The sequence below is a fragment of the Rhincodon typus genome, chromosome 7 (assembly GCF_021869965.1).
Source record: "Rhincodon typus isolate 14 chromosome 7, sRhiTyp1.1, whole genome shotgun sequence".
NCBI classification, from domain to species: domain Eukaryota; kingdom Metazoa; phylum Chordata; class Chondrichthyes; order Orectolobiformes; family Rhincodontidae; genus Rhincodon; species Rhincodon typus.
The window spans coordinates 92,729,826-92,747,090 of record NC_063338.1 but is presented as its reverse complement, the minus strand read 5'-3'; the positions used below and the strand labels follow the sequence as shown (position 1 = coordinate 92,747,090).

General features: G+C 44.6%; 1 protein-coding gene across 1 annotated transcript in view; it reads left to right on the top strand.

Moving 5' to 3' along the window:
* LOC109915863 (Indian hedgehog signaling molecule) overlaps positions 1–16,977 on the top strand; it is a 73,938-nt gene extending 56,961 nt beyond the window's left edge. The window contains exons 2-3 of the mRNA XM_020515536.2: positions 681–942; positions 16,316–16,977. Coding sequence (XP_020371125.1) covers positions 681–942; positions 16,316–16,977 — 924 coding nt within the window. The remainder of the gene's footprint in view (positions 1–680; positions 943–16,315) is intronic.
* The last annotated feature ends 288 nt before the right edge of the window (positions 16,978–17,265 follow it).

The window sequence follows — 17,265 nt, the reverse complement described above, 5'->3', positions numbered from 1 at the left end:
CAGGTTCTTTACTCAGAGAGTAGTAAGGGCGTGGAATGCCCTGCCTGCAAAAATAGTAGACTTGCCCACTTTAAGGGCATTTAAATGGTCATTGGATAAACATATGGATGATAATGGAATAGTTTAGGTTATATGGGGTTCAGATTGGTTTCACAGGTCGGCGCAACATCGAGGGCCGAAGGGCCTGTACTGCGCTGTAATGTTCTATGTTCTATGTTCTATGTTCTATGTCCCTGTGTATATTTTATAGAATAGCAGCCCCTGTGTACATGAAAGAAAATAGCAGACCCTGTACATATTATAGAGATTGGCAGCCCCTGGTATATTTTAGAGATTCGTATCCCCCTATGGATACTACAGAGAAAAGCAGTCTCTGTGTATGTTTTAGTGAGTCATTGGTCCTATTTTTGTTGTGGAGAATAACAAACCAGGTGTTTAATATAGCGAACTTCGATCTTTGTGTGATGGGGTCACTTTGCGTTTGCCACCTGCTACTGACCATGTCACTGGGACCTGTCCATCGTGTCTCTGATATGTGTGTGTGGGTTTCCCTAAAATGGCTATGTGCCCACTACTGAGCAGCCTGCCCATACTGAGCCTGGCAGAAGTGGGAAGATGGTGGGAGGGAGACGTAAACTATTGAACTGTGCATTAATAGCTCTTGCCTTTGCCCTTTGCAGCGGTGTAAAGACAAGCTGAATGCTCTGGCAATCTCCGTCATGAACCAATGGCCAGGGGTGAGGCTGAGAGTGACAGAAGGCTGGGATGAAGACGGTCACCACTCGGTAGAATCTTTGCATTATGAGGGTCGAGCTGTGGATATCACCACCTCAGATCGGGATCGCTCCAAGTATGGGATGCTGGCTCGCCTGGCCGTGGAAGCAGGATTTGACTGGGTCTATTATGAATCCAAGGCTCATATCCACTGTTCCGTCAAATCAGGTAAAGGCTTTGACAGCAACTTCAATATTTATTGCACTGGGATTTTAAATATCACAGCCGATAATTTCGCTCAGTTACAATATCTCAAATAGCCTGGCCTAGGAGATGAGGCAATGGGCTAATGGTCTTATTGCTAGACTGTTAATCCAGAGACCCCAGTAATGTTCTGGGGACGTAGGTTCAAATCCTGCCACAGCAGAATGTGGAATTTGAATTCAATAAAAATCTGGAATTAAGAGTCTAATGATGACTGTGAACCTGTTGTCGATTGTTGGGAAAAACCCATCTGATTCATCGATGTCCTTTAGAGAAGGAAACTGCCTCCTTACCTGGTCTGGCCTACATGTGACTCTTAACTGTCCTCTAGGATGGGCAACAAATACTGACCTAGCCAGCAATGCCCACATGTTATGAATGAATAAAAAAAAGGAACAGGAATAGACAATTCAGCCCTTCAAATCTGCTTCAAGCATTCAGACAGATCATGGCTAAGGTAAAACAGGAAGTGCTGGAGAAATTCAGCAGGTCTCCCCACAGACCTGTGGGGAGAGAAACACAGTTAATGTTTTGAGTCCAATATGACTCTTGTTCAGAACTCTTCAGGCACACCTTTTACTTGGAGACAATGAGACAGGTTAAAGGAGAAATAATAAAAGCAAAGAACTGTGGATGCTGGAAATCAGAAACAAATTCAGAATTGTCATGCAGACTGCTCTGAAGAAGGGTCATTGGACTCAAAACGTTAACTCTGCTTTCTCTTGACAGATGCCACCAGACCAGCTGAGTTTTTCCAGATATTTCTGATTTTGTTAAAGGAGAAATTGTTCCAAGTGAGGACTAGCTCAGCCAGGTGGAGGAGGATCGTGGGGTATGGGGCACCTTTTGACGAAGAATGAAAGAGCCTTCAGACCATGCTGCTGGGGAATGGAGGTGTAGAGGGATTGCACATCTATTGGGAAGAGGAGGCAGCTAAAGCAAGAAAAATGGGAAACTATAGAATTGACATAAAGCATCAGAAGAGTCATAAATGTAAGTCAGAAGAGACTGAACAAACAGGGGACATAGAAAGTCAAGATAGAAACATAGAAACATACAAAATAGGTGCAGGAGTAGGCCATTCAGCCCTTCGAGCCTGCATCACCATTCAATATGATCATGGCTGTTCATGCAATCTCAGTATCCCATTCCCACTTTCTCCCCATCCCTCTTGATCCCTTTAGCTGCAAGGGATACCTCCAGCTCCCTCTTGAATATATCTAATGAACTGCCCCCAACAGCTTCCCGTGGGAGGGAATTCCAAATGTTCACAACTCTCTCAGTGAAGAAATTCTTCCTCATCTCAGTTCTGAATGGCTTCCCCCTTATTCTTAGACTGTGACCCCCTTATTCTGGATTTCCCAACATCGGGAACATTCTTCCTGCATCTAGCCTGTCCAGTCCCATCAGGATTTTATATGTTCCTATGAGATTTCCCCACATTTTTCTGAATTGAGGGAGAATCTCAAAGAAAGAAGGTAGGAAGAAGTAAGTTTGATGGAGCAGGAACAGATTGAAATGATGGGTCTATCAGGGCAGTCCTACTTGTGGATTTTGGGAAGGATGTAAATGTGGGCTGGGCAGGCATGGGAGACTATGAGATGGGAAGCCCTGGACATGCAGTCAGTGATGGTCCTAGAGTGTTGAGTGGTGAGGTCATGATCCAGGGGGAGATAGGAGGACGCATCTGAAAGTTGATGTACAGATCCTGCAAGGTCAACTTTAGCAAGCTGGCCCCCTCATACTGGCAGATTGATAAAATGTCAATCCAGGTTAGACCTGAAAGAACAGAATGGAGCAGGTTCAGAGGGAGACAGATTAGAGTGAGTGAGGAGAACAGAGAAATTAAACCAACGGGAATTGCGTCAACAGTTCGCAGTTAAAAACAGGTAAGAGGCCAGAGGGAGGAGTCCAGGTGGAGGGGCAATATTGGAGATGGGCAAAAGGATCTGTGTGGCATGGGGAAAGGAGCCATCTCCAAAGAAATGGTCTCGGAAGTGAAGGTGACAGGTGACAGAAGAAAAATTTCTTACTCGAAATTCATTTGAGTTGCAATGTCAGAGGATAGAACAAAGTTCTTTGTCTGGCACAGACTGTTTAGCATCAGAGGGTATAGCGAAAACATGATAAGAGGTGGATAAAGGGAGAAATAGGATCAGAGGAAAGTGGAGGGGAGGATGGATCAGAGTATCTGTGAGATATTAGAGCTCCAACTAACTTTATTCCATCGTATTCCAAGTAACTCCTACATGAAAAAATTTAAGCATGGTTCAGTTGATGGCACCCTTGTCTCTTGGGTCAGACAGTAAAGGTCCCACCTCAATTACCTGAGCAAAGGTTTAGCCTGTTACTTCTAATGCAGTACTGAGGCAACACTGCACTGACAGAGGTATCATCCATTAGATCCAGAGACGCTGTAATCTCAGGCAGGAAGAAATGGAGATATTGGAAACGGAGTAGTGCTGTTATTCTATGACCTGAGGGAATATTTATCCTTCAGACAGCATGATAATAAACTGATTACCTGCTAATTCTCATGAACTTGCTGTGTGGAAATTGGCTGCTGCTGTATACACAGACCAGACTTCAAAGAAGAGGAGGGTTGCACAGTGGCTCAGTGGTTAGCACCCCCTCACAACACCAGGGACCCAGGTTCGATTCCACCCTTAGGCAATTGCCTGTGTGGAGTTTGCACATTCTCCCTGTATGTGCCTGGGTTTCCTCCTTGTACTCCAGTTTCCTCCCACAGTCCAAAGATGTGCAGGGTAGGTGGATTGGCCATGCTAAATGACCCCGTGATTACAGACATAGAGTAGGTGGAGTCCTTCAGAGGGCTGGTGTGGACTCAATGGGCCAAATGGCCTGTTTCCACGCTGTAAGTATTCTGTCAAGTAATTCAGGGATGTCCTAGGATTGCAAAAAGAGGAAATATAAATGCGCTGCTTCCCTCCTAACTGGGGAAGGCCAATGCTTATCAGCTGCTATCCCCCAAGGGACAGCATGCCAGGGGAAACCACATTTGGGGGACTGAAAAATCCTGGACGCCATACTATAACAGGCAGCAGTGGAGAAAGGAAAAGAGACAAACTAGATAAAGATATGAGGGGGCAAAAAATGGAACAGAAGAATCGATTGATGAGATAATATAGAACAAAGAAGAGGAGATATGAAACAAAGAAAAACAGAAATTGCTGGAGAAACTCAACAGTCTGGAAACATCTTCAAATAAAAGTTTCAAGTCCAGTGACCCTTCTTCAGACCCTTCCAGTGTTGGGGTCTTGAAAAAGCAGTTTGCAAGGAGGCTCACCTCAAGCATGAATAGCAGCATGGATCCTTTGAGTAGTTTCTGTGTTGGTCATTCTGGGTGTTTTTTATTAAGCCGTGGCATGTGGGCATTGCTGGGCCAACATTCATTCCACGTCCCTATTTGCCCCTTGAGAAGTTGGTGGGGATCTATCGTTTTGAACAGCCGCTGTCCATTTGGCGTAGGGACACCAACAATGCTGTTATGGAGGCAGAGTTTTGACAAATGTGAAATGTTTCATCCAGTGCCTCAGATAAGCATCTCTGATGGGCTGACAGGTAGAAGCAAGCTCAATCCATCGTATTTTCCGGATTTAAGTCACCAAGGCCTCATGTACAATTTCAGTCATTGTCATGATCCTCAATATTACACATTCCTGGGCTGATTCATTTCAATAGGTTTAATTCACCAGACCCACCAACGACACAGAGGGAAGTCTTAGAAAATGTCGTCAAGCCTGGCTGAACAGCCAGACCCTGAGAGTAGGAGGGAGGAAAAAACTCAACCTTTCCCCCATATCCATTCAGAACCCGAGGTCTCGAGGTACTAAGGTTGAGAATGAGTGGATCTGGAGGAAGTTTCAGCTGGAAGCCATATATGAATTAAAAACAGCAGCATAGGAAGATTATGTTTATTGATTTAAGGAGTGAGCTTTTGGTTCCGAGTATCAGCTTAAAATAATTGATCATTAACTGGGACACATTTATACTGAGTCATTATCAGTTAATCCTACACAGAGCTGCTATTCTCTATAATGTACACAGGGGCTGCTTTTCTCTATAATATACACAGAGACATTATAACCTATAATATACAGAGGGACTGCTCTTCTCTATAATATATACAGAGACATTATAACCTATAATGTACACAGGGGCTGCTCTTCTCTATAATATACACAGAGACACTATAACCTAAAATATACAGAGGGGCTGTACTTCTCTATAATATACACAGAGACATTATAACCTATAATATACACAGGGGCTGCTCATCGCTAAAATATACAGAGAGACACTATAACTTATAATATACAGAGAGGCTGCACTTGTCTATAATATACACAGAGACACTGTAACGTATAATGTACACAGGGTCTATGGTTCCCTATAACATACATAGGGCTGCTATTCTCTAAAATATGCACAGGGCTTCTATTCATTATAACATACGTAGGGGCTGCTATTCCCTGTAATATACACTGAGACTTTATTTTCCATAATGTATCCAGGGGCTGTTATTCTCGAAATGTACACAGAGGCAGCTGTTCTCTGTAATATGCAAGCAGGCTGCAATTCCTTGTAATATAGACTGGGGCACTATTCCTATAACATACACAGGGACTGCTTTTGCCTGTAACATGCAGTGGGGTACTGTTCCCTATAATATTTACAGGGCCTTTATTCTCTATATCACACTGATGTTCTCTATAAAGTACATCAGGGCACTATTCCCTATAAGACACAGTGTGGTACTAGAGCCTATAATAGACACAGCTGCTGCTATTCCTTATAACACAGAATAGGACACTATTCCTGACAACATACACAGGCACTGTTATTCTCTCTAATACATCAGGGTATTGTTCTCTCCTCAACTAGAGGACTTTATAATATACACAGGAACCGTTATTCAATAAATAGCTGGAATTAAGAATCTAATGATGACCATGAATCTATTGTCGATTGTTGGAACAACCCATCTGGTTCACTAATGTCCTTTAGGGAAGGAAACTGCCATCCTTACCTGGTCTGGCCTACATGTGACTCCAGACCCAGAGCAATGTTGTTGACTCTGAGCTGTTCTTTGGGCAATTAGGGATGGGCAATAAACGCTGCCTGGCCAGCGACGTCCGCATCCTGTGACTGAATAACGAAAAAAAAAATTCTCTATACCATAGAGACAGAGGCACTAGTCCCTATCATTACACAATGTCTTCTATTTCTGGTGCCACTCAATTTCCTATATACAGAAGCTGCTACTCTCTATTACATGTACAGGGTCTGCTATTCTCATTAACATACACAGGGTCTGAAATTTATTGTATACATTGAGTTGTTCCTATCCACAATGTCCACTATTCCTCGTGGTGTACATATAGTCTCCAGCTCTATTATGCAACTGCAGGAGTTTCAATTCTCAGGATGAAGGGTGTATCGGATTGAGGTGGTAATGGCCTGCATTTCTTGTTGCTGGAGGTTGCTGCAGATCTGCTGCTTTCTGTGCAGAATGTGCCGGGGCTGTGTTTGGGAGTGGCCCTACGGTTGCCTGTCGTCATGGTTTCGCTGTTTGCTCTTAACTTGAACAAACAGAATATCTGAGAATTATTCACTGAGCAAATATTTATTTACTTATTTTTCCTTTCAAAAGTAATAAATAAAATGATCGAGAAATGGCAGGAGACATGTGAGACAGGCATTGAGGGGAAGAGAGGGCGAGAAATAGTGAGGGAAAGAGGGACACAGATAGTGAGGGGAAGAGAGGGAAAGAGGTACAGCGAGGAAAAGAAATAGGAGAGACAGTGAGAGAAATGGAGAGGGAAATGAATGAATGAGAGAGAGGAGTAAGATGGAAATAGAGGAGAGAGACAGTGAGAGAGACCATGAGAGAAGTAGAGAGGAGGAAGAGATAGAGAGGGAGAAGAGGAAAAAGAGGGGAGAGAAGGAAATAGAAAGTAGAGAGAAAGAGAGGCAATGAGAGAAATAGGGAGTAGAAAGAGTCGAAGGAAAAGTGGCAGAGAATGAGAGAATAAAAGACAGATGTAGATAAGGAGGGAAAGTTAGAGATAGTGAGCTAAAGGAAAAGAGACTGCAAACAACAGAAACAAAGATGTAGATTTTGAAGAGGGAGAGAGATAAACAGCAAGAAATGAGAGAGAGAAGAGGGAGATACAAGGATAAGGGGTGGAAAGTAGGAGAGGCAGTGATGGGGAGTTATTAACTGAGATATTAAAAAAAGAGAGAGGCAACCACGAAGTGTTTCTTACCTTCTGGGCTGTTGTCTCTATCTCGGTAGTGTCTCCCACCCATCCTCCTCCTCTAACCAAAAAAAAAGGTTCTGAGCGCTGATTTGGTAAGGCTACTAGTTTTTTTTTATTTGTCTGTTTGGGAATTCAGAACAGTGGGAATGGATGTTAGGGCAGCTGTATGCTCCTCCTGTAGAATGTGGGAGGTAAGGGTCACCACTAGTGTCCCCACTGACTTCATCTGCGGGAAGTGCACCCAACTCCAGCTCCTCGGAAACCGTATTAGGGAACTGGAGCTGGAGCTGGGTGAACTTCGGATCATTCGGGAGGCTGAGAGGGTAATTGAGAGGAGTTACGGGGAAGTAGTCACACCTCAGGTACATGAAAAAAGTAGATGGGTTACAGTCAGGGGACGGAAAGGGAACAGGCAGACAGTGCAGGGATCCCCTGTGGCCATTCCCCTCAAAAACAAGTATACCGTTTCGGATACTGTTGGGGGGGACGACTTACCAGGGGTAAGCCATGGGGTACAGGTCTCTGGCACAGAGTCTGTCCCTGTTGCTCAGAAGGGAAGGGGGGAGAGGAGGAGAGCATTAGTCATTGGGGACTCCATAGTTAGGGAGACAGATAGGAGATTCTGTGGGAACGAGAGAGACTTGCGGTTGGTGTGTTGCCTCCCTGGTGCCAGGGTCCGTGATGTCTTGGATCGTGTTTTCGGGATCCTTAAGGGGGAGGGGGAGCAGCCCCAAGTCGTGGTCCACATAGGCACCAACGACATAAGTAGGAAAAGGGATGGGGACGTAAGGCAGAAATTCAAGGAGCTAGGGTGGAAGCTTAGAGCTAGAACAAACAGAGTTGTTATCTCTGGTTTGTTACCCGTGCCACGTGCTAGCGAGGCGAGGAATAGGGAGAGAGAACAGTTGAACACGTGGCTACAGGGATGGTGCAGGAGGGAGGGATTCAGATACCTGGATAATTGGGGCTCATTCTGGGGTAGGTGGGACCTCTACAAACGGGATGGTCTACACCTGAACCAGAGGGGTAACAATATCCTGGGGGCGAAATTTGCTAATGCTCTTCGGGAGGGTTTAAACTAATTCAACAGGGGGATGGGAACCTGAATTGTAGCTCCAGTGTACAGGAGGTTGAGAGTAGTGAGGTCATAAATAAGGTTTCAAGGTCGCAGGAGTGTACCGGCAGGCAGGAAGGTGGTTTGAAGTGTGTCTACTTCAATGCCAGGAGCATCCGGAATAAGGTGGGTGAACTTGCAGCATGGGTTGGTACCTGAGACTTTGATGTTGTGGCCATTTCGGAGACATGGATAGAGCAGGGACAGGAATGGTTGTTGCAGTTTCCGGGGTTTAGATGTTTCAGTAAGATCAGGGAAGGTGGTAAAAGAGGGGGAGGTGTGGCATTGTTAGTCAAGGACAGTATTACGGTGGCAGAAAGGACGTTTGATGACGACTCGTCTACTGAGGTAGTATGGGCTGAGGTTAGAACCAGGAAAGGAGAGGTCACCCTGTTGGGAGTTTTCTATAGGCCTCCGAAAAGTTCCAGAGATGTAGAGGAAAAGATTGCAAAGATGATTCTGGACAGGAGCGAAAGTAACAGGGTAGTTGTTATGGGGGACTTTAATTTTCCAAATATTGACTGGAAACGCTATAGTTTGAGTACTTCAGATGGGTCAGTTTTTGTCCAATGTGTGCAGGAGGGTTTCCTGACACAGTATGTAGATAGGCCAACAAGAGGCGAGGCCACATTGGATTTGGTACTGGGTAATGAACCAGGCCAGGTGTTAGATTTGGAGGTAGGTGAGCATTTTGGTGATAGTGACCACAATTCAGTTACGTTTACTTTAGCGATGGAAAGGGATCGGTATATAACGCAGGGCAAGAGTTATAGCTGGGGGAAAGGCAATTATGAGACGATGAGGCAAGATTTAGGATGCATAGGATGGAGAAGGAAACTGCAGGGGCTGGGCACAATTGAAATGTGGAGCTTGTTCAAGGAACAGCTACTGCGTGTCCTTGAGAAGTATGTACCTGTCAGGCAGTGGTCGAGCGAGGGAACCATGGTTTACTAAAGAAGTTGAATCTCTTGTCAAGAGGAAGAAGGAGGCTTTTGTAGAGATGAGGCGTGAAGGCTCAGTTAGGGTGCTTGAGAGTTACAAGTTAGCCAGGAAGGACCTAAAGAGAGAGCTAAGAAGAGCCAGGAGGGGACATGAGAAGTCTTTAGCAGGTAGGATCAAGGAAAACCCTAAAGCTTTCTATAGGTATGTCAGGAATAAAAGAATGACTAGAGTAAGATTGGGGCCAGTCAAGGACAGTAGTGGGAAGTTGTGCGTGGAGTCCGAAGAGATAGGAGAGGTGCTAAATGAATATTTTTCGTCAGTATTCACACAGGAAAAAGACAATGTAGTCGAGGAGAATACTGAGATACAGTCTATTAGACTAGACGGGATTGAGGTTCATAAGGAGGAGGTGTTAGCAATTCTGGAAGGTGTGAAAATAGATAAGTCCCCTGGGCCGGATGGGATTTATCCTAGGATTCTCTGGGAAGCTAGAGAGGAGATTGAGGAGCCTTTGGCTTTGATCTTTATGTCGTCATTGTCTTCAGGAATAGTGCCAGAAGACTGGAGACTAGCAAATGTTGTCCCCTTGTTCAAGAAGGGGAGTAGAGACAACCCTGGTCATTATAGACCAGTGAGCCTTACTTCGGTTGTGGGTAAAGTGTTGGAAAGGATTATAAGAGATAGGATTTATAATCATCTAGAAAGGAATAATTTGATTAGGGATAGTCAACACGGTTTTGTGAAGGGTAGGTCGTGCCTCACAAACGTTATTGAGTTTTTCGAGAAGGTGACCAAACAGGTGGATGAGGGTAAAGCGGTTGATGTGGTATATTTGGATTTCAGTAAAGCGTTTGATAAGGTTCCCCATGGTAGGCTATTGCAGAAAATACAGGGGCATGGGATTGAGGGTGATTTAGCAGTTTGGATCAGAAATTGGCTAGCAGTAAGAAGACAGAGGGTGTTGGTTGATGGGAAATGTTCATCCTGGAGTTCAGTTACTAGTGGTGTACCTCAAGGATCTGTTTTGGGGCCACTGCTGTTTGTCATTTTTATAAATGACCTGGATGAGGGCATAGAAGGATGGGTTAGTAAATTTGCGGATGACACCAAAGCTGGTGGAGTTGTGGATAGTGCAGAAGGATGTTGCAGGTTACAGAGGGACATAGATAAGCTGCAGAGCTGGGCTGAGAGGTGGCAAATGGAGTTTAATGTGGAAAAGTGTGAGGTGATTCACTTTGGAAGGAGTAACAGGAATACAGAGTACTGGGCTAATGGTAAGATTCTTGGTAGTGTGGATGAGCAGAAAGATCTCGGTGTCGATGTGCATAGATCACTGAAAGTTGCCACCCAGGTTGATAGCGTTGTTAAGAAGGCATACAGTATGTTAGGTTTTATTGGTAGAGGGATTGAGTTTCGGAGCCACGAGGTCATGTTGCAGCTGTACAAAACTCTGGTGCGGCCGCACTTGGAGTATTGCGTACAGTTCTGGTCACCGCATTATAGAAAGGATGTGGAAGCATTGGAAAGGGTGCAGAGGAGATTTACCAGGATGTTGCCTGGTATGGAGGGAAGGTCTTATGAGCAAAGGCTGAGGGTCTTGAGGCTGTTTTCATTAGAGAGAAGAAGGTTAAGAGGTGACTTGATAGAGACATACAAGATGATCAGAGGATTAGATAGGGTGGACAGTGGTGATGGCTAGCACGAGGGGACATAGCTTTAAATTGAGAGGTGATAGATATAGGACAGATGTCAGAGGTAGGTTCTTTACTCAGACAGTAGTAAGGGCGTGGAATGCCCTGCCTGCAAAAATAGTAGACTCGCCCACTTTAAGGGCATTTAAATGGTCATTGGATAAACATATGGATGATAATGGAATAGTTTAGGTTATATGGGGTTCAGATTGGTTTCACAGGTCGGCGCAACATCGAGGGCCGAAGGGCCTGTACTGCGCTGTAATGTTCTATGTTCTATGTTCTCATTAACTCTTCCCTCATCTGCAATCAGTCTCAACCTTTCACTCTTTTCTATCTATTACAAATCTTTGAAGATAGCTAGAGAAGTTGCAACGTGGGTTAAAATGATACATGTGATTCTTGGCCTTATATATTTGGATCATAGCATACAGAAGCTAAACCTTTTGTAATCAGTGGTTTGGACTCAGCTGGAGTATGGCATCCAATTCTGGGCACCACATTTTCGGAAGCAGGTTGAGGCATTGGTCAGGGTGAGGAGCAGGCTTGACAGTATAATTCCAGGAAGGAGGAACTTTCGTTAATGTCGAGAGATTAGAGACACTGATTATTCTTCTTACAGCAGAGAAGGTCGAGGGGAGATTTAACGGAGGTCTTCAAAAATCATGCAGGGTTTTGACAGAATAGAAAGGGAAAAGCTGACAGAAGACTAGAGAACTAATGGACTGAGATTTAAAAGAATTGGATATAGAATGAGTGAAGCTGCAGAAAGCGTTAATCACGCAATGAGTCTTTGTGTTTGGAATTACTTCTCTCAAGGGATCGTAAATCTGTGGAATTCACTGCCCCAGATTGCAGTGGATGCTGGGACAATGAGTAGATTTAAGGAGGCAATAGACAGATTTTCAATCAGTAATGGGTTGAAGGGTGATGGGGAGTGGGCAGGAAAGTGAATTTGAGGCCGAGTTGAGATCAGCCATGATCATATTAAATATTGGAGCAGGCTTGTGGGGCTGAATGGCCTACTCCTGTTCCTAGTTTTTATGTTCTTATGAATGAGCCGTTCCAACATCTTGTGGCAGCAAATTCAGTAATAACTTTCAGTGCGAACTGGTTAGGTAATTGATAATTTAAAGTTTTGCAGGGCTATGGGGCAAAAGGCACAGGATTGGTAATAACAATGTCTTTCCTTCTAAGAGCTAGCGCTAATTTGATGAATGGAATGGAGGTCGGTTTAGTTCAGTTGGCAGGCTGGTTGGTTTGCGAAACAGTGTGATATTGACAGCGTGGGTCCATTTCCCACACTGGCTGTGGTTATCACAAAGGATTCTCCTTCTCAACCTTTCCCCTTTCCTGAGGTGTGGTGACCTCACGCTAAGGCACCACCAGTTGTTTTTGTCTAATGAGAGAGTAGCCCTATGGTCTAGTAAGATTATGATGACTTGGCTGATGGATAGAATGGCCTCCTTCCTTGGTGTAGGATTCCACAATGCAGATCTTATTCATCTGTTTCCCTCTTGCATTCTTTTTGACCCCTCTCATGCAGTTTCTTCCTTGTGTTCTCTCACTTTCTTTCTCTTTGCCTCTGTATCTAGTCCTTTTATCAAGAGGAGTGAATGGGCAAATGCATGACAGATGAAGTATGGGGTGGATAAATGTGAAGTTATCCACTTTGGTGGTAAAATCTGGAAGTTGGTTATTATCTGAATGGCGATAGATTGGGAAAGGGGGAAGTGCAGTGAGCCCTGAGTGTCCTTGTACACCAGTCACTGACAGTAAACATATAGCTGCAGCAGGAGGTCAAGAAGGTTAATGGTATGGTGGCCTTCATAGCGAGAGGATTCAAGTACAGGAGCAGAGATGTCTCCCTGCAATTGTACAGGGCCTTGGTGAGACCACACCTGGAGTGTAGTGTGCAGTTCTTGTCCCCGCACCTGAGGAAGGATGTTCTGTTTATGGACAGAATGCAATAATGGTTGGCCAGACTAGACCTTCTTTTGGGCAATGAGGCAGGGCAGTGACTGAAGCGAACATGGGTGAACACTTTGGGTCTAGCAATCATAATTCTATTAGTTCCAAAACGGTTATGGGAAAGGATAAGCCTTCCATAAAAGTTGTACTTTTTAATTGGAGTGAGGCAAATTTTCATAGAACGAGACAAGAACTTTCAAAAGTTAATTGGAGTAGACTGTTCGCAGGTAAAAACGTGACTGACAAGTGAGAGGCGTTCAAGAGTGTGATGACAAGAGTTCAGATGCATTACGCTCCTGTTAGAGTGAAAGGTAAGGATGGTAAGATTAAGGAGGAATGGATGAATAAAGAACTTGAGGTTCTAGTCAGGAATAAAAGAGTGACATATTTTAGATATAGACAACTTTGTTCAATCGAATCTCTTAATCAATACAAGGAGTGTAGGGGCATTCTTAAGAGAGAAATCAGGAAGGCAAAGATGGGATATGAGATAGCATTGACAGATAAGGTTATGGATAATCTAAAGAGATTCTACAAATACATTAAGAGGAAGAGGGTAACTAGAGAGAGTTCTGGGCCTCTTAAAGAACAAGGAGGATGACTTTGTGTTGAACCCCAGGAGATGGAGAGATATTAAATGAATATTTTGCATCAGTTTTTACTGTGGAGAAAGAAATAGACTAGAAGATGCAGAGAAATAAATTTTGATGTTTTAAAAATAGTTCTCATTACAGAAGAGGAAGTTTGGGGGGTCTTAGAGAATATAAAGGTAGATAAATCTCCGAAACCTGATCTTATGATTCCCAGAACATTGTGGGAAATAAAGGAGGAAATTATGAAACTTCTTGCAGAAATATTTGCATCATCTATAACTACAGGTGAGGTGCCTGATGACTGGAGGGTAGCGAACGTTGTGCCCTTGTTTAAGAAAGGTTGTAAGGAGAGGCCAGGGAACTATAGACCTGTGAGTCTGACTTTGGTTGTGGGTAAATTGTTGGAGGTGACAATAAAAGATAGGATTTATGGACATTTGGAGAGGCAAAAATTGATTAGGGATAGTCAGCATGGGCTTGTGTGAGGAAACATGTCTCACAATCTTGTTTGAGATTTTTGAGAAAGTTACCAAAAAGATTGATGATGACAGAGCAATAAATGTTGTTTATTTGGATTTTAGTAAAGCCTTTGACAAGGTTCCGCATGGTAGACAAATTACTAAAATTAGGTCACAATGGATTCAAGGTGAGCTTGCTGATTAGAGACATAATTAGCTTAACAGCAGGAGACAGAGAGTAGGTGGTGTAGGGTTACTTTTCGGACTGGAGGCCTGTGACCAACAGTGTTCCACAGGGATTGGTTCTGGGTCCTCTTTTGTTCACCATTTATATAAAATGATTTGGATGAGAATATAGAAGGCATGGTTCGTAAGTTTGTGGATGACACCAAAATTGGTGGCATTGTAGACAATGAAGAAGGTTTTCTAAGATTACAGAGGGATCTTGATCAAATGGGTCAATGGGCTGAAAAATGGCAGATGGAGTTCAATCTGGATAAATGCGAGGTATTGCATTTTGGTACAACAAACAAGGGTAGGGTTAATACAATTAATGGTAAGCCCTTTGGTAGTTTTTTGTCCTTTATTCATTAATGGTATGAGGATGTCGCTGGCTAGGCAGCATTTGTTGCCCATCCCTAATTGCCAAGAGGGCAGTTCACAGTCAACCACATTGCTGTGGGTCTGGAGTCACATGTATACCAGACCACCTAAGGATAGCAGCTTCCTTCCCTTAAGGACATTAGTGAACCAGGTGGGTTTATCCTGACAATTGACACCGGATTCATGGTCATCATTAGACTCTTAATTCCAGATATTTATTGAATTCAAATTCCTCCATCTGCCATGGCGGGATTTGATTCCGGGTCCCCAGAACATTATCTGGGTCTCTGGGTTAACAGTTCAGCAATAATACCACCGGGCCATTGCCTCCCCTTGGTAGTGTTGCAGAACAGAGGGACCTAGGTACATAATTCTTTGAAGTTTGCATCACATATAGACAGGGTGGTTAAAAAGGCATTTTCCTTCATTACTCAGTCCTTTGAGTTTGGGAGTTGGGAAGTCAGGTTGAGATTGTAACGGACATTGCCGAGGCCTCTTCTGGAATACCGTGTCCAGTTATAGGAAGGATATTATCAAGCTGGAGAAATTTCAGAAGAGATTTACATGGACATTGCCAGGTGTGGAAGGTTGAGTTATAAGAAAAGGCTGGATAGGCTGGGACTTTTGTCATTGGGGCATAGGAAGTTGAGAGGTAACCTGATAGAAGTTTATAAAATAATGAGTGTTATAGATAGAGTTAATGGTAATTGTCTTTCCCTAGGATGGGGGATTTTAAGACTGGGGGCACATTTTTAAGGTGACAGGAGAGAGATTTAAAGAAGACATGCGGGGCAAATTTTTTACACAGAGGGTGGTTCACGAGTGGAATGAACTTCCGGAGGAAGTGGTGGATGTGGGTACAATTATAATGTTTAAAAGACATTTGATTAAGTGCATGAATAGGAAAGGCTTGGAGGGATATGAGCCAGGAGCAAGCAGGTGGGACTAGTTTAGTTTGGGATTATGTTTGGCATGGACTGGTTGGACCAAAGAGTCTGTTTTCGAGCTATATGACTCTACGACTCAATGACTCTATGACTGATTCCTGGGATGGCAGGACTGACATATGAAGAGATTGGATCGATTTGGACTATATTCACTGGGGTTTAGAACAATGGAGGTTGATCTCATAGAAATCTATGAAATTTTAACAGGACTAGACAGGGTAAATTCAGAAGGATGTTCCTGATGATGAGGAAGTCCAGAACCAGGGGTCACAGACTAAGGATACGGGGCAGACCATTTAGGAATGAGATGAGAAGAAATTTCTTCACCCAGAGAGTGGTGAGCCTGTGGAATTTTCTGCCACAGAAATTGGTTAAGACCAAACATTGAATGTTTTCAAGAAGGAGTTAGATATAGTTCTTAGAGCTAAAGGGACCAAAGTGTATGGGGAGAAAGTGAAAACAGGGAACTGAGTTGGATGATCAGCTAAGATCATATTGAATGGTGGAGCAGGCTCGAAGGGCTGAATGACCTACTCCTGCTCCTACTTTCTAGGATATATCATTTATTAAGCCATTCCAGTTCTTTTCTTGCAGCCTGTGACTTTTGACTTTCCCAACTTGTTGTTGCCATCCTTTTCTACAAATGTGTTCTATATTGTCTCATGGTTACGAGGCTAAAACAGAGGAACAGCATGTATTTATTGACTAACGGGCTCTGACGTGTCTCTTTCCAGATCATTCCATGGCAGCAAAGACTGGCGGCTGCTTCCCTGGAAACGCCAGTGTCCTGGTGGAAGATGGCAGGCGGAAGAGGGTGTCCGATCTCCAGCCTGGAGACCGTGTGCAGACAGTGGATCACGGAGGGAATGTTATTTTCAGCAGCTTTGTGACCTTCCTGGACCGGGACCCCCGGGCGATGAAGATATTTCAGCTGCTCGAGACCCAGGATCCACCTCACAGTTTGCTCCTGACCCCGGCACACTTGGTGTATGTGGCCGATAACTTCACGTTGGACCTGGGCAAGTTCAGACCCACCTTCGCCAGCAATGTGCAGGTTGGCCAGTACTTGTACGTGGTGGGCCATTCGGGCCATCGGCCGGCGATGGTGATCGGCATCTCGATGCGCGAACTCGAGGGCGCCTATGCCCCTTTGACCCAGCACGGCACCCTGGTGGTGAATGGCATTTTGGCATCCTGCTTCGCAGCCATTGATGGGCACAGACTGGCACATCTGGCCTTTGCTCCCCTTCGCCTCTGCTACCAGTTGACCTCCATCTTCGGTGGAGGCACATCCTGGCAGGAGGGCATGCACTGGTATTCCCGGCTCCTCTACCGACTTGGCAGGCTCTTCCTCAGCGCTGAGTACTTTCACCCTTGGGGCGTGGCACAGGGCTGAGGGGCGGGTGGGGTAAGGAGTCTTTATGGAGAGTAACTCGGGAGGGTGCAGGCTTAACACTGGCCGTGCCCCCCCTATCCCCCACTGCCCCTCAACGGTGATGGGTGCCTAGGGGTGAATCATGCGGGTGAAAGGTTGGGGAGCCCTCTGCTTCAATGGCCCCAATGATCTAAACCATCATGAAGGACAAGGGTTTCCGAGATGTCCCTTAACCTCCGTGGAGCCGAACGTGGAGCCACCATCACCCCCCCCACCGACTGTCATTTAGATCAGGTCACACAGCGGTTC